This window comes from Nyctereutes procyonoides, unplaced genomic scaffold (assembly GCF_905146905.1).
Source record: "Nyctereutes procyonoides isolate TBG_1078 unplaced genomic scaffold, NYPRO_anot_genome, whole genome shotgun sequence".
Lineage (NCBI taxonomy): Eukaryota > Metazoa > Chordata > Mammalia > Carnivora > Canidae > Nyctereutes > Nyctereutes procyonoides.
The window spans coordinates 8495544-8513437 of NW_026575133.1; the positions used below are offsets into that span (position 1 = coordinate 8495544).

At 51.1% G+C, this 17894-nt stretch overlaps 1 protein-coding gene across 4 annotated transcripts in view; it reads right to left on the reverse strand.

Annotated features, from left to right (window-relative positions):
- Window positions 1–17894, reverse strand: part of SH3PXD2A (SH3 and PX domains 2A) — a 236149-nt gene that overhangs the window by 105682 nt on the left and 112573 nt on the right. For 3 of the 4 annotated variants that reach the window (XM_055345889.1, XM_055345892.1, XM_055345890.1), the window contains one exon: window positions 8667–8743. In XM_055345889.1, coding sequence (XP_055201864.1) covers window positions 8667–8743 — 77 coding nt within the window. Of the gene's footprint in view, window positions 1–8666; window positions 8744–8909; window positions 8994–17894 lie in introns of those variants that run through there. The other variant, XM_055345891.1, reaches the window with a different exon arrangement.

A 17894-nucleotide genomic window follows, 5' to 3' on the forward strand; every position in this document is an offset into this window, starting at 1 on the left:
AGGCCAGGTGAGGCCCTGTTCCTGGCTGCTCAATTCACTATGCAGAGAAGTTACTGGAATGATACTTTAAGACAAACAGATGGGAGAGGTCACTGCCAAAATAGGGCTGAGGGCCAGGGCCAAGAGAGTCCTGGGATAGAGCCAGGAGAAGGGAGGGGAAAACTTGGGATTGTGGGAATTATGAAGGACTATTCCTGAGAAGGCTCCAGGTCAGTGGTCAGCTGAACAGGAACCTGCCAAGTGCTTGTGCCTCCCCAGGACCCCTTCACCAGGGCTGCTTCAGGTACCATGACCCGATCTAGCAGCTCCCCTGTACTGAGCATGCAGGGGCCTCCCTGTGTGGAGTCACGGGGAACCTCATGATGGTCTTCTTGAGGGCAGATCTCATCCTTGTGCTACTGATAAGGAGGTGGAGGTCAGGGAGGCCACTTGGCCTGCCCACAGGCCCTATCAAGGGTGGGAAAGAATTTGCTAGAAGGTAAGGTCCAGGCAGTCAGGATTCTGTTCTGTGGATTGCGTGTCCTCAGATCCTAGAAGAGTGCCTGGTACAGAGCAAGCAGGCAATAAGTATTTGCTCAAATGAATGAATGAAGAAGGGTTTTGCTATGCAGACACCCAATATCCAATAAGTAGTAGGACATGATAATGGAGGGGAAAAAAAGAAAGCACATGTGGTCTTTGGCTGCATGGAGAGAAGTATACTGTTAAGGAACAGGGAAGCAATTGTTCAATTCTTCCCAAGCTGGTCAGGTAACCACACAAGTAGGGCACTGGGCACTAGGCATCCCACCATGATGGTCCTTTTTGATGTTATACCAGCGCCTGGGCAAGATGAGACAAGACCCAACCATAGCAGGTAAGATAACACTGTGCAACTCACAGCTGTTCTTTCTAGAGCCCATGGCTTTCCAAGGGTCTCTCACAGATCACATCCCCACCAATAGTCAGGAAACAGAAAAGAAGGGAAATTAACATTTAATGGGGAAGTACTGTGTGTCAGGCACCATCCCAAGCCCCTTAACCCCAATCATCTGGCAAACAGCGAGGCTTTTCAGTGTGTGCCTGACATGGGGCTACACCGGGGGGAGGGGGGTTGGAGGTCACAGGGATGAGTCAGACGCAGCCTCTGCCCTTGCAAGAACATGTCTGATGAGGTGTCCTGGAGGTAGACATTTTGTTCAGGAGGCAGACATCATTGCCTTTGTTTATGATGGGAACACTGAGGTTATTGTGCTAAGGTGCAGGATGAAGCTCTGTGCTCAGGAGGTAGAACGGATGCAAGTTGCCCCCAGAGTGTTCAGGTTTTCTTTCATTTTTTAAAGATTTTATTTATTCATTCATGAGAGACACAGAGAGAGAGTCAAAGACATAGGCAGAGGAAGAAGCAGGTTCCAGGGGAGCCTGATGTGGGACTCGATCCCAGGACCCCAGGATCATGATCTGAGCCAAAGGCAGATGCTCAACTACTGAGCCACTCAGGTTTTCATTTAACATACATGCTATGTGGTCTTTTCTCCCTCAGGAAGCATAGAGGGAAAAGGAAAAGAAAGACTGAAGAAGGAGAGAGAAAGAGAAAGAGAGACTGGTAGAGAGACAGATGGAGAGAGAGATATACTGAGAGGCAGCGAGATGACAACAGGGACAGAAGGGAAACCAGGCCTGTGCAGAGTAAGGCCCCTGGTGGAACCTGGCTGGGCTGGGCAGGGCAGGACGCAGGAGGGAAGCCATCACCGGGGACCCAGGCGGTGTGCAGACTCGCTGCCAGGCTGACCTCCCTGAAAGGAAGAGGGAAGGGCGCCAGGGCTGGTTTCCAGCGCGCCCAGAGCGCTAGCACCCTCCCGGCTCTGCACACCGCCACCCACCCTCCGCAGCCCCCCGCCGGCCAGGCCTCGCGCGGCCCCGGCAGCAAACACAGGGGCTCTTCATGCCCACAGAGACCGGCATTCCGGGGGCAGAGGACGTGTGGGCCGTGAGGGCCTCAGACAAAGAGGCCTTTTGGTCGAACCACCGTGGCATCTTTATTTAACAGAGAGCCCCGAAGGGAGCCGCGTTGAGGGCTCATCCTGATCTCAGGCTGAGAGAGGCTCTCGGCTCAGGGAGCTTCCATCAGCGCTGCCGCCAAGCCCAGCTCCGGCCAAAATCATCTGGCAGGCGAGCTAGATGCTGAGCTGTCGGCCCCCGAGGCCTGGGCCGGTGATGACTGCCAGAGCCGGGGAACCCCAAATCCAGCCATTCTGCAAGGAGCAGGTGGGGGCCATACACGGGTATTTTCAAGGATACCCAGGCCTCAAACTCTGTCACTGGACATTCAGGATTTCTGCTGTGTGTGCGTGTGTGTGGGGGGGTTAAGTCAGGGCCTCAGTGCCAGCCAGACACAGGTTCAAGTGTTGGCTCTAGCATTCATGGGCTGTGTGACGCTGGAGGCATTGCTTGCCCTCTCTGAGGTCAGTACGATGGGTTTGATATGGCACCCATCTGTTAGGAGGCTAAGTGAGATCAGGGCGAGGAGGAGCCTAGCACGGTGCCTGGCACTGAGCAAACACTCCAGAAATTTTAGTTGTGCTATTGTCTTCATTGCCATTATTACTAGAAAGAACACAGGGATTGGAGTCAGCAGACCTCAATTCTAATTCCAATCCAGCCCTTATATACTTGCTACATGACCTTGGGCAACTCACCTCACCTCTCTGGTTGCCATTTCTTCTAGGATAAAGTAGACTAGCTCTGGAATCTCACACTATCTCATAGAACACCTGTTTGATGAGGTAAAATGAGTTCTGTAGGCACATGTGACATGAGGCCTTGTAGATGCCCACCTTGGTCTTGGAGATCACCATGTTCATTAGTATAGCCAAGGCTCTGAGAAGCCCTGCAGGGAAGAAACCTATAGAGCTTTGTTTAGGTCAGCATTTATTAATAATCATGACATGCTGGGGGATTGGCTCATTTAGTCATCATAGTAACATCACATACTTATCTATAGGGTATGACTATGATTCCAATTTTACACAAGAAGCAAATAAAGCATAGAGAGATTAAGGCCACACAGGCCTTAACCACACAGCCAGTAAGCAAGATTTTCAATTTCTCAAGGCCACACAGCCAGTAAGCAAGATTTTCAATTAGGCCATCTGAGTCCAGAGTCTGAGCTCCATCTGATCTACTGGTCTGTACTGCCTCCACCACTACCCACAGGTCTCTGATTTTGGAGCAGGTCCTCCAACAATTCCTACTGACAGCCCATGGAACACAGCTGGAACAAATCCAGGCTACAGACATTCTGAGATTTCTTCCAGCTCTTAACAGTCCATGGCTTCAGCATTGCAAACAGCACCATCATTAGTGAGCTCAGTGTCTGACCGATCATCATTCAATCTGACTGAGCCTTGTGATTCAGGTTAGGTGGGAAGAGCTGGAATGAGCATGACCTCATAGTCCTCAGCATCTAGGGAGGGGGCACTGCCCTGTGGATCTGCTTACAGTATGCAGGCCCCTGTCCCATGTCAGCTGAGCTGAATCCCTTTCTGACCCTGCCATTCTGTGGTCTATGTGGCCCGTGAGCTGGCTCAGAGCAGATCTGGAGAAATAAGGCAAGAGAAGAAAGGAGCTGAGGGCAGTGGGTGCCTAGGGGAGCCAGGGGTGCCAGGGGAGACTGGTGAAGAGGAGCCGAAGAGCCACTCAGGTTTGCCATCAGCCAGTCCTTCCAGTGCACCCCTCCTCTCCACCCGGCCTCCAGTCCTAAACTAGCCTAAAGTCTCTAGCTCCTGGCCTGCCCCATGCCACTTTCTGGGAGCCAGTTACATGGACTACCATTTGCCATCATTCTAGAAGATGCAGATTCGGGTAAGAGAGAAGGTGGCTGCACTGTGTGCCTCTGAGACCTCCACCCAGATGTGGCTGGCACAAGCCTGGCTTTCCAAGTGCAGTGGCATGGGAGGGGGACCCAGGCATCTCAGACCTTCTTTGAAACGACCTCAGACCTTCTTTGAAATGACCCCCCTCCACGAAGCCTGTCACTCTGCGTTAGGTCTGCCAAGGACAAAAAAGTTTTACATTTGGCAAAACAACTGCGGGCATCCTGCTCTTTCCACGGGATCAAACATTTTCCTCATTTTAGGAACATCATTTTGATTTCTAATCAATGGAAATCTTCAGGGTAAAAGCCTAGCAGCTTACGATGAGGTGGGGGCGTGGCACAGGGAGCCGGAGTTCCGCCCATCTGGTCGTCCACTCTCTGCCCCATCCCCACCCTTGATTTGCCTCTGGCTGGCCTGGGCTGTTCTTCTCAGATCCCTATATCTAGGAAGCCGGGGGTTCAGGGAACTTCTATAAATCAGTATTTCGAATACAAGAGTTCTCTTTTTGAAGGATGTAGCTGCAAATCCTTTTGAAATAGAAATAGTGTCTCATTTGTAGCAGCAAGTTAAGCCAATTCACAAGGGATCCTAGTACATTGGAGCTTTTGGAACATGTCACCCTCCCCTGGGAGGTGTCCTCTGCTTATGTGTGATCTCTGCATCTTGTCAGCAGGTACTGGCTAGACACCCACATAAGGCCAGGCTTCCTGCTTGTTACTGAAGACACAAAGATAGCAGATGTAGCCCTCAAGGAGCTCCTGGTGTGAGAAGATGGACACACAGCAACAATCCTATGGGAGACAGGTGCGCTGTACAGAGGCATGCAGTTTTCTGGGGAGCAGAACACCAAGTGTGGTCAGCTTTCCCTGGGGAGTCAGGGGGCTTCTAGGAGAGGCATTGTGGGAGCTGAATGCATCCCCAGGAAAAGGACAAGCAAGCATAGGCCAAGGGACTCTGGCTAGTTGGGAACAGCTGTACTTCTGTTGACTGGACTGTAGGGCGTGCAGGAGAGGCAGGTGCCGAGGCCTGAGGAGCACTGGGAATGAGCCCACAGAGGGCCCAGCCAAGCCCCTCAGAGGTTCTTGTGGGCAGTCGGCTCTTCTGAGGGTCTTTAAGGAGGAAAGGGACACAATCAGCTTTATCTCAGGCTAGAAATCCTTTTCATGGGTCTATGTGGACTAATGGAGATGGAGAGATCCTACCAGTTGGGTTCCCCCAGAGAACCAGCTCACTTGGGAGGCATGAATGGATCAGTCTTCGCACTCTGCCTCAGTTTCCCCATCAGCAACACCCCTGGCCCAGGCCAGCCCTTCAAATTCAGGCCACAAGAACAGTTAATCTCCCTGTATCCAGGCCTGAGTATAACAGGAGGCCGCGGTGCCTCTTCAAAGAGTGTGTTTCGGTTGGGACATGAACCTTTCTCCTTATTACAGTGATAGCCAATGATGGACCACACGTGGTGGGAGATGCCTAGAACCACTACCCCAAAACAGTGTCAGTTTTCGATTCTGGGAAGGGGGGATAAAAATGAAGGAGTCCGAGAGATGTGGAGGGATGGGGTGGGGGGAGATCCTTACCTCTTCAGGGATGACCCCCCCTTCCCCAGTCTGACTACAACCAGCCCCTCCTCCCTCCCACAAAGAAAGCCATTGATCCTGAAAAGCAAGTCTATCTCAGAGAGCAGAATAATAGAAGCAAACTCAGCTTTTTGGCGGGGAAAAAGAAAAAGATTCTAGTTGCACCCACCAGGAAATGGAGACTTGTGTAAACGTCATTACCCATGGCAAAGGGTGAGTTGATCATTCTCACTCTCTCTCACTGCCCCCCACCCCACCCTGCCCCGGAATATTTATTTTATCCCATAGACAAACACTGCAAACATGTATTTCACATACGGGAACAGGGTAAATGGAGTCACTTACAAAACTGTTGGTCAGAGCCCCTAAAGTATAGCTCACGCTTGTTAGTGAGATGAAAGTCTTTGACTTTTTGAGGCCACAGAACCATTAAATATTAACCGCATAACCATGTTGCCCATTAAATTAATTTATGGAGTTAAAGAAATGCCTTTGGAACCCCTCTTGATAGACACCCAGCCCTCAAGTGCCACATAAAACAATCACCCGGCTGGTGCTCAGTAAATTTTCCGTGACGCTCCTCCAATCTGCTCCATATATGTTTAAAATTAACACTGAGATTTGGGCTGTGAAACCTCCTTTGGGCAGAGGGACTGGCTGGCCAGCGAGGGCAGGGAGCCCGAAGTCTGGGGAGGTCTACTGCACGGTCAGACTTTCCACGTCTGAGTCCTGGCAGAGCTGCTGGCTGCTGTGTGCAGAGCCAGCTTCACAATTTTGGGTACATCTGAATCCCTAGCAAATCCCAGGCTGGGAGTCCACATTGTCCAGCAGTCCAAGCAAGATGTTGGCCAGCCAAGCAGAGCTGCATATGCAGGGTACTGGAAATAAAAATCCCAGAGGTTCTCAGCAGTGTGTTCAAAGACAGGCACGGACCAGGGAAGGGCTGGCAATGGAGCAGACTGCACCTGGCACTGACTATGGAATTCACTGAGGGGCCCTGGGATGTTGAGTGAAGCTTTGATCCCGAGTAGCCACAGATTGGACAACTGGGAGGCAGAGCTGTGAAGTGCAATTCGGTGTGGCGGGGGGCCCAAGGGTTGTTTCTGGCTTATCCCTAATGACTGTTCCAAGGTCATTCCAAGGTCTCAGACAATCAGACAACAGATTCTAGTGTTCTAGCTCAGCAGAACTAAAGGTCACTTCTGCACTGACCTGCCCCCCTGCCATTCTCAGAGTAAATTACAGCCTGTGAGACGGCTGGCTACTCGCTGAACCCCTGACATAGCTCCTTGTTGCCTGGCTCTGAGCAGCTCTTGTCTTTGCTAATCAGGTTAGGAGACCCTGCCTCTTGCGGACCCTGCTCACTCGAATGGCGCCCCTGGCCACCAGCAGCACCATCAGGGCCCCAGAGCCCCCCTGAATCTCATCCTGATTCAGGGGTCCTGTTCAAAGCCTGATCCCAGGAGATAAGATGTTATCAGTTTCCTCCTCCTCCGGATGCACACACCAACTGCAGATGCCTTGGGCTCCACCAGCTCTGGGAGGCAGGAGGCGGGAGGCGGGCTTGTGAGCCATAAATCCCCAGCCGGGCGAGGCCTCCCCTGCCCTATGCCCCCTCCTCCATTGGCTGTGCCCATTTATTTAACTTCTTGGGAAAGGAATGAAGAGAAACAAAAGCTCAGGCGGCAGCCATCAATTGGCCTCCAAATGGCAAATGCCCTTTAAAGAGAAAGATGAATATTGATCTAAAGAAGAGGAGCTTCTCATGTAGGGGAATTAATCATCAGGAATTCTTTTTAGGTTAAGGCAGAAAATGTGACCAAGTAAAACCAGCAAGTCACAAAATTGCAACTTGGGTTAATGGAGACTAAATGGGAGCGCTGGAGTGCTCACCTGGCTTCTTATGGGCTTGGGAACACCAGTTAGTACATTTAGCAACTTGATTCTTATTTAAACATTGTTATTGCTAAACTCAGTGTTTCTGAATCATAAAGTATTAGTGCATAAAGGAACCCTGTACCAACAACGCTATGGAAGGACAGAGTATTTCAGAAGTGACAAACACTATGACACACACTCTCGGGCTCAGCCCCCTTCATGAGCCCTGCAAGGGAGTGGTCTTTACCCTGTTTTACAGATTAAGGATGCTGGGGCTCAGGGAGGTAGAGAGCTTGCCCAGAGGTACAGAGCTAGTGAGGAGCAATGGGATTTGATCCCAGCTCTTTCCACTCAAATACCAACACTTGCAACCAAAGACAATCCAGCACTTGCCTGTCCTCAAGAGTCTTGAGTCAGACTCCACTGTGGGTTTTATTTAACTAAGAAATCCCATCTCCATGAAAGCCAGTGGTAACATTAAACTATTTACGCCTAGCAGTAATAATAATCAAAAGCTGGCATCCACTGAATGCCTCCTCTGGCCCAGATGCTGTGCTGGTGCCTGGCCTCTGTAAGTTCCTTCTATCTCCACGATTACCCTCTGTGCAGCTACTATTTTTCCATTACACAGATGTGGAAACTGAGGCTCTGGGAAGTGAGGGTTTTGAACCGAGGCAGCCCAGCCATCCAGAGGCCATGTGCCACAGCCACTGACGTGCGAGCCTGTCATTTCACTGCAGGGTCCTGGGCTCTAGTCAAAGTGGAAAGACAAATGGGCTCTGCTTCATGACATTGCTGTCAGTATCCCATCTCTTCTTTGGTATTGGCTGTTTTCATGCACCTGTGCACACGTGCCCGTGTGCATGCGTGTAAGTGTGAGCACTTGCATGGATAAAGATATGTACATAAACGTCTGTAACCATCAGGACTTCTGTGGATAAACAAATATACATTTCAGAGGTTTCAGATGCTACTGAACTCAGAATTGATTCCAACAATGTCCCAAAAGGAATTTAAACAAACAGCTCTCCTGTGTCCAGCAAAATGTCACCTACAGAATATCCCGTCCACAGGAGACCTTAACCCAGCTCCCAAGTTGCTGAAAGGGATTTCCCTCAAAGAGGGAAAGTCTCAGCTGTGATCCCAAGACCCTTGTGCCCCAGAGGGGGGCGCAGTCACGAGTGACCCCTCCCTGAGGGACACTCCTACCCATGGCTCTGAATAGGAAATGCCAGGCGTCAGGATGCACCTCGTAGACTGCAGCAGACGGTTTTTACAGACGGCCCTCCTTCACAGACAGACAGACTCTCTGGCAGATGGACAGCCCCTTCCCCTCCTCCAGACACACCCTTACCCGGCAGTACTCGTCAATGGGCTTCAGCCTCTTCACAGCTACATCCCGGATGTGGCTTCTCCGGAAGAGGATTTTGCCTGGAAGAGAGATGCTTGTGAGCTGAGTGATTCTGCAGAAAGCTGCCATGGGACCTGGGCCTCCTACCCTCTCATTCCCCTCTCCCTCAGCTTCTCAGCAATTTAGTTGGCCACCAAGTGCCACCATCTGTGCCCACTGTGAAGAAAACAAGAAAGGAGCAGTCACCTCTGCCAGGGGGCAGGAGGCGCCCAAGGCTGAAGGTCCAGGATCTCTGGGGCACAGGAGAGGCCCCAGAGGCTGCCATCTTGGCCAGATCACCTTGTCTGGGTCTAATGGCAGGATCGATGCCCTGACGTGGGTGCGGCTCCCAAGTGACCTCACAAATAATACAAAGGATGGCCCAACCCACACGCTGCGTTTTGTTTTCAGGCCCTTCCCTCCTTGAGAAATCGGCATTCGCTCCTGCCAGCCAGGCAGGAATTCCTATTCTTAGTTTTAGGTGGGTGGCGATTTCCAGGGCGGGCACAGGCCAACGCCAAGGGAGCATGGCTGTCCCAGCCTGACTTTTCTCTAGCCTCTCTGCACACACAGCCTCCAGCAATGCAGGCCGCCATGCAGATGGGCTGGTGCACCCCTTGCAGGTGTGGGTGAGGCTTAAAGGAATTGCCAGCCCCTCAAACCTTCCCAGCGGGCTCTTTTCTGCTAGCTGAGTTCGATTTTAACAACTAGATCAATGCATAGTCCTTTTCAGCCCATTCAGTTTAGACTCTGCACTCCTTGGTCTGACTTTCAAGTCCTAACACAGCTGACATTTCTGTGCCTCATGGTCATCGATGTCTAAGTCAATGTCCCTTTTTTGGAAGGCCTTCCTTGATTGGCCATACTGGGAGTAATCTTCGTCTTTCTAGAACATCCACACACTTTGTCCATTCCTAAGGCATGTGCCCCATTCTGCTGTGTGTTACAGATATTTGACAGCCTCCTTCCATCAGGGGGCTGACGCATCTTAGAACCCACATAGCTTGACAAGTGACGTGCTCACCCTATAGCTGTAATAGGCATCTGCTGTCCAAGTCTGCCTGATTTCCCTCTGGAGAGTCTTCTTCCTCCATTCCCAATCCTTGTGGTTCAAAGGGGCTAATCATACTCCCTGGCAACAAGTAGGCACGTGACCCAGCCCAGCCAACCAGAGTCACAGTAATTGGCTCAGAGATGGGCACGTGATCTGGGCCAATGAGGGTCAGCCCTGAGACTTCTACTGGAGCCTTTTCTCTCTCAGAGTTGCTAAGCTGGCAGGATGAAAGCCTGAAACTTCTTTAGTGGCCATCTTTATCATTGCCTGAGAAGGAAACCTACTGAAAGGATCAGTGCCTGGAACAAAGTAGGTACTCCATAAATGCTTCCTGAATGGTTGAAAAGCAGAGCAAAGACATGATGAAGGGCAGATTCTTTTGACATCATTTGAGCAGCTGGATATAGCTGTTCTGAACCCAAGGTCTACCTGATACTTTTCACATGTATAAATAATCAATTATTTTATTTAAACTAGTTGGAAATGGATTTTTATCACTTGCATTGAAGGAGATCTAATGGAGATAATTGCCATTGTGTGTGAACAAATATGTAGACTGCATGTCAATTCACTTGAGCTTCTTCTATGGAGGCTCTAGGGAGGTACTAAGCATTGTCTTGGTTTAGGTTGTTTCCCAGAAGCAGATGGAGAGATGAGGTGTGTAAGTGGTTTATTTGGGAGCTGTTCTTGGAAGACTCCAGAGGGGGGAGTGGAAAGGAAGGCAGGGAAGGGAAGGAAGTATTACCAAGCTAGTTAATCACTATGAGGAACCACAGCTCAGGTCCACTGGGGAAATCCAGAGGACAAAATGGACAATCCCTCAGCAGTATGCCGGCTGAGGGCGAGGAGCATTTATCGCCAGCTCCCAGCTTGTGAACATCAGAGAGCATCGCATCCCTGGTACTTCCACCTGCGTATGTTCCCGAGGCTAAAACAAAGCCCCCAGCTGTTCCCATGGGCAGCCTTTGGAGACAGAGGTGAAGCGTAGGGGACCTGGGAGGGGGCAGTGGTGCTGAAAGTAGCTGCTATAGCCTGAGCTCCCTGTCAACTCGGGTACTGGTCACCAGCCCTCCCCTGGTCACACCGCAGAGCAGCTAACTTGTCCTGTCCTGTGCGTGACTTGCTTTCCATCCTGCCTGCCATCTCCCCACATCAGGTGGGACCAGCTCCTTCCTCCCCTTGCAGCACAAGGCTTTGCAGACAGCAGGCGCCCCCTTGGTACTCGCCGCCCATTCGCTCTCCACTCCCGGACTGTCCCTCAAGCTGGCTTTCCTCCCCTCCTCTCTGAAGCCGGGCAGATGGGCCGTCTCCCCGACAGAGGCACGATACTCTGCAGAGTGGACGTCATCAAGATAAATCATCTCTGCCACGTGTGTTCCTTTTGAAAGGAGATAAAACATGATTTATCAGGACACTGGAGATGGCCCGTTTTCCTTGGGGAAGATGTCACAGATTTGGTGTTCCTGGCCTCTTCACCTCCTACCCTTTTTTGGTTGCCTGTCACCTCGCTGCCAGCACGTGGTGATTGCAAACGCGTATAGCCATGGGGATGGCGTGTCAGATAAGCCCACAGCAGGAGGAGACCCGCTCTTGGGACTGACAAAATGACAGGCAGCCCTGGGTGGCCTTCCTGAGCCCTCTGCCTCAGCCTCATCCAGCAGGAGCTGGAGTCTGCTCCGGCCCAGGGATGCCCGTGGCCATGCGCTATCGCACAGAACCTGGAGCCCTCATCTGAGCAGCACAGGAAACTGAAGGAGAGACCACAGCAGGGCCCCAGGCCCACGGACCTGGCTCTGCCATGCATTCCCCTTGAAAGGAGATGAAACATGACTTATCCATTCTCCAAAAATAGCACTCCTGCCCTCTCTAGTTGTGCCAAGGGACAAACAGGAAAGGAGACAGATGGGAGACAAACTGCCTCCCTCTCCAGCACCCCTATCTCAAGGCTGGCCCAGCCTCTGAGTCTTGTGTCCCCAAGATGTGGGTATAGACACCTAGATCACATAAGACCTGATCCCATTACAGGCACAACCAGCAGAAAATAAATAGTAAAGGGACAATCAAAGGTTCTGAAGGCGGGGAGAAGGGAGGGATGGGGTTGGCTGAGGTGGGGAGATGGGCAGGAGGGCTCCTCACCCACACCGGTCTGGCACCTGCACCTTGCCCCTTGTGCCCTCCCCCACCCCCTGCAAGTGAGGCCACCCTGCCTCTGCACTGGACACCTTCCACCCCCTCCACTGGGCTCAGGCGGCTGCTGCTCAGGTGCAAAGTCAGAGGTACAAGCCGTTGCCCAGCTGATTTTTTTGCAATCCCAATAGGGCTTCTCTCCTTGCCACTGAAACCCTGACAGGAGCAACATTTTCTTTTCTTGGGGCTTTGGCACAGGCAGTGGAAGGTAGGAAGGGGAAGGAGGGAGGGAAGATCTGGAAAGGATTCTACAGTCTTGACTTCTCTGTGAGGAATCCAAACCGCACTCGGAAAGCCAAACCAGTGACCGTATTAAAAGGGAGAGAGAAAAAGAGGAGGAGGAGGAGGAAAATCCCCATTAAGGAAGCCGAGACCACAGGGCATTAAAGGCCTCTTGTGCATGTAATTCAGCCCATTCAGAGCTCCTGCCAGAGTCTTCAAAGCCATGCAGATGCTGCCCCAGAAATACGATAAGCATCATAAAGAAGATTACACATGGGGCATGAAACAGACCTCAGGACATAACTCATTCCTGAAAGTGGAGAAGAAAGCTGTCAGGCCTGACAGGGCCCAAGCACATAAGTGTAGGTCCCTCTTGCTGCTGTTCTGGGTTGGGCTCAGTTGGGGGGACCAGCAGAAGGAGCAGGGACCTCAGCAGAAGTCCTGGGTTCAAGTCCTGCCGGGGCCACAGGCTATCTGGGGGACCCTGAAGCACGTTCCTCCTCCACTGTGGCCTCTGCATTCTAATCTGGAGATGGAAGGGCAGGGTCTCCATGGCTGTTCACCCCAGAGGTCTTAAAATGTATACAATGAGGGCAGTGGAATTGAGACGAGCAGAGGAGGAGTGGGACAAGCAGTAATAGTAGCCAAGGCTTACTATGTGCTGGGCACATGCTAAGAGCTAAGAGGTTTCCTTTGGATTCTCTTGCTTAATCCTCACGACTTTGAAGCAAGTTGTTTTTTTTTTTCTTAAATATTTTATTTATTTATTTGACAGAGGGAGAAAGAGAGCATGCACAAACAGGGGGAGTGGCAGAGGGAGAAGGAGAAACAGGCTCCCCACACAGGGCTCACCAGGACCCCAAGATCAATGACTCAAGCCGAAGGCAGACACTCAACCACATGAGCCACTCAGACGCCTCAAAGCCAGTACTTTTATTCTCCCTACTTTGCACAGGATGTGGTTACTCAGAGGGGACTGGTCCAAAGTCACACAGCTATTAAGTGGCTGAGTTAATATTTCAAGCTGGAATTTTGGAGCTCACATAGTAAGGGGGAGAAAGAAGGCAACGAATCCAGAGTTCTTTGGGGTCCAATCAAGTAAGGCCTTGATGAGAGCGCCATGGTGAGGATTTAGGATTTTATTCTGTGTGTGATGGGAGCATTATTAACAACTCCATGCTAGGTGCTATGCTGTGGTCTGGGGAACGGATGTCTTGGGGGCTGGCTTAGAACTGTGTAAGCAATAACCATGGACAGTGGGATATGCCATGGTACACCATATACAAGCGGTGCTCCTGAGGTCTCTGCCTATAAGATACAAGTGAATCGGTGGATGGAGCAACAAAGTGGGAAGGAGACAGGACCCAGCATCTAGTGAACTTTGGAAAGAAAAGAACTCCCTTAAACAGCAAACCTCCCTGTCCTGCCTGTCCCCTACCCCTGCTCTGGTTGGGCAGGGGTCAGCCACAAGTTGGTGGGCACTGCCTGGCAGAGGTCAATCTTTGTCCCAACCCCCAGAGTGGCCTGACCTTCTCACCGAGAGTGTCCACTCTGGGCCCAGACATGCAAATGGGGCCTTGACTCAGGAAGATCCCCATGCTTAGGTGGCAGAGGTATTTATTCTTCCTGTCCAAGATACCAGGCACATCATTTGGCATCTCAGTGGTACCTGGTGGGTCTTAGTAATTGGCATTTGCTTCTAGAGAATGAATTGTTTCAAGAAGCTGAGAGATGAGGACATGATACAGAGAAGTGGATAAAAAAGGCAGAAACTTCTGAAAGCAGTTAGACCTCTGGGCCAGCCACAGCTTCCAGGGTCCTCCTTATGAAATATATCCATGGGGGGTCCTCAAGCAGGAGCCAAGGGAAGAGTAGAAACACCAGACACAGCACCACTAGTCAGGGAGTTCCCCACCCCAGAGTGAAGAGTCCGCAGCAATTTCTACAAACCTGGTACAGGTTGTTACCGATGGGCAAGCACAAATTGCACAGGGTGGGGGGGGGTGATAAGAGGGCACTGGCTAATAGGAAAGGACTAGCCTCGGGGCCTCTTGTGGTCTGCTCAAGCTGACCTATTCTTGGCAGCCTCTCCCCTTGAAGTCTGCTGTACGCATGCGTGCATGTATACTTCCTAGAATAATCTCCCTTCCCTTGCTTTTTCTGCCATCTGGAGTGCCATCCATCCATCATCACTCTCTTGATGCTCCAGGTGCCAAGGACACCACAGAGGACAAGACAGATGGGGGCCCTGCTCTCAAGGAGTTTACATTTGAACTGGGGAGGGGATATGCATGGAAGGGATACAGTATTCAATTTTCATATCTAGTAAGTAGTTTGGTTACGCATATGTGTCTCTCTCTACCTCTAAAAGAGAATAAAACAGGGTAATGGGAAGGGGCATGACTGAGATGGGGGTGGTGGTGAGAATTCAGCTAGCAGTCAGGGAAGTTTGGTGGAGAATCTGGGGCGGGGGGGGCAGTTATGCAAAGCTCTGGGGCAAAAATGCTCAGCCAGAGGCAACCAATAGCAATACTCAAAGACAGAAAAGAAGCCATGTAGCAGTCTTGAAAGCCATCAAAAGGAGTTTGGTTTTCTTTAAAGCACTTGGGCCTCCTTCCCCATCCCAAGGCCTCTTCCATGAAACCTTCCTTGATTGCCTGCATCGCCCTCCTTTGCTGGCCTCCAGGACCCTCTGGCAGTCGTCCCACTCTCATCCATCTCCTGCTGTCCCAGAGAATTTGTCAGGGAGCCATAATCCCAGGGCCCCCTCTTACCTTCCTAGAGCCCTCCCACCCCTACGATGTCTAGGCCTCCCAGGGCACAGATGCTCTCAACCCTCTCCCTTCAGTACAGCCCAGAGACCCTGGAGTGTCACAGGGGACTGGCCTAAGAAAAAGGGGAGGCCACAGCAGGGCCTGGATGCCCCAGACACCATGGTGCAGAGACCTTGTCTTCCACGGGCAACACCCCTCCCCATCTAGTTGGATCTGACGACAAAAAGGGAAGGGAGTGCATTAGTCTCCCAGGGCAGCTATAACAAATTGCCACGAAGTTACTAGCTTAAAACAACAGGAATTTGTTCTCTCCAATTCTGAGACAAGAAGTCTGAAAGCATCGGCAAGGCTGTGCTCCCTCCGTAGGCTTTAGGACACATCCATCCTTGACTCTTTTTTTTTTTTAATATTTATTTATTCATGAGAAACACAGAAAGAGAGGCAGAGACACAGGCAGAGGGAGGAGGCTCCTTGCAGGGAGCCCGATGTGGGACTCGATCCCAGGACCCTGGGATCACGACCTGAGCTGAAGGCAGACGCTCAACCGCTGAGCCACCCAGACGTCCCTCATCCTTGACTCTTGCAGCTTTTGGTGGCCCTCTGCCTTTCTCCTACAAGGACACCTGTTTTTAGGTTCATGCCCATCCTAAATTCAGGATGATCTCATCTCCAGATCCTTAATTACATTTACAAAGACTCTTTTTCCATGAGGTCAAATGCACAGGTTCGGGGATTAGGATGTGGACATATCTTTTTTTGGGGGGTCACTATTCAACCCACTACCTGGGGTCATGGGAGCGTCCATAGCACTGGCCTGACACGTGAATCTTATATCCGTAAATGGACTGCAGTTGTCCTGAGGGCAGGGATGACTTTCTATACTCCCTTTTGTCCCCGGCAACCCCTGGCCCAGAGCTGGGTGCACTGAATGTGGGTGCTGCCTGATGCCCTCAGGAGGGTACGAGGATGGTCTGGAGAGTGCATCAAGGGTCTGTAGAGCCCAACAGGGGACAGGCAAGCTGTGTGGATCAGAGAGGAAGTAAGTGGAAGGGGGGGTCCTCTCTGGCTCTGCTGGTTGATGTGGCCCCCAGGAGAGCCCCTTCTTTGCCAAATCAACTTGCGAAGGTGCGAAGGTAACTAGAGGAACTAACTCCCCCACCCCTGCAAAAAATGACAGGCATGTATGCTCATCATGTGTGCTATGGTCTGAATGTCTGAGTCCCTCAAAATTCATGTTGGAATCCTAATACCCACTGTGATGGTACCGGGGTGGGGCTTTGGGAGGGGTCAGGTGGTACGGGAGGTGGAGCCCTCACAAATGGGATTAGTGCTGTTATTTAAAGACAGCCCACAGAGCTCCCTAAAACCTCCATCATGTGAGGATACAGTGAGAAATCTGCAACCAGAAAGAAGACCCTCCCTGATCATGTTGGCACCCTGATCTCAGACTTCCAGCTTCCAGAATTGTCGGAAATAAATTTCCGTTGTTTATCAGCCACCCAGTCTGTGTTTTCTTTTGTTATAGCAGCCTGGCCAGACTAAGACAGTGATAAAGACACGGGTAATGCCTGTGGGGAGTTAAGGGAATACTTAGCTTCCACCCCCACAGCTTTGGCTCAGAGTCTAGCACGGCAGGCATCTGTGGCACGGTGCCCTGAGTTTCTTTGGAGGGACAATCCCTCCTTCCTTCTCAGTCTGTCTGGTTTCAGTGGGACTCATCTCACCCCTAACTCCTGGCATTACCAATCAGTATGGCCCGGCCATGGGCAGGTGACCCAAGTTGGTCGGAGGAGAATCAGCCTGGAACCTTTGCTGGAACCCCCAGAAAGAGACGTACTCTTTCTACAGGGGCTGCTAACTCATACACTGTATACCACAGTGAGTTTGGAAGTATCTTTGCAAATCTCTTTCACCACGGTTACGTACTAAGCCTGTCTGAGTGGCAGAAGAAGAAAGCAAAGCTATGAACTAGAGGGACACACGATTTGTTCACCTGCTTGCAGCTGTGCCTGAAACCACTACTCCTGAAATTTTCAGTTGCGTGAGCCAATACATTTCCCTGATTTTTCTTAAACCAGATTGAGGTGCGTCTAGTCCTTGTCACCTATAACCTATAGGTTCCTGCCTAGTACACCTGGTGCTGTCATTTACTCTTGTGTAGGACAAGTCACAACGTATTTGAATCTCAGTTTCCTCAAACTGCAAAACGGGCGTAGTAATGCCTAATTCAAAGAGTGACTGTGAGGCGTCAATGAACTCATGTACAAAATCATTGAATACATAGCCCAGCCCATAATAAACGCTGAGCAAATGGGATCTCTTATGAGCTGAGCTGACAGTTCCAGGTCAAATAGGTGGGGTAGCCTGGAGGTGGGGGTAAATCTTGGCCCCACCCACCTGTTCCCTGGCCATGTGGGATCTGAACACTCTAGTGTATCCTCGGCACCTTCTATCTTCTATCTTCCCCACTCAAGGCCAAACACTAGCTCCCTTCACCCTGTAACCGCCTTTCCGGATTCAAACCCCAGCCCCCTAAAAACACCATCTCCCACACAGCTCCCATTTCACTCCTTTGGGACGCTCTTCCATCAGCTCAATTCAAAGAGCAGAGAACAGAACACAGAGGAGATGCAGAGATTACTCACTCCATCCACCCACCTGGGGGCGCTAGGGTGACTCACGCAGGTGAGCCTCCCACACCCACTCTCTGCTCCCTCTCTCATACAATTGCAAAAATCTCTGGGGTTTCACCACAGATGGAAACCTTAACTCTCCCGCAGCTACAACATGCTTACAGTAAGACCCACCACATCCAGGAGAGGAAAATGAACTTCCACATTCTGGTTTGGAGGTTCCCATTCCCAGGACAGAGCCACGCTTAAAGGAACACAATCTTTCAATCCCCCCATCCTCAGTGGGTCCAGGTGGGATTTATAGGTGTCTGCTAGAAAGAAA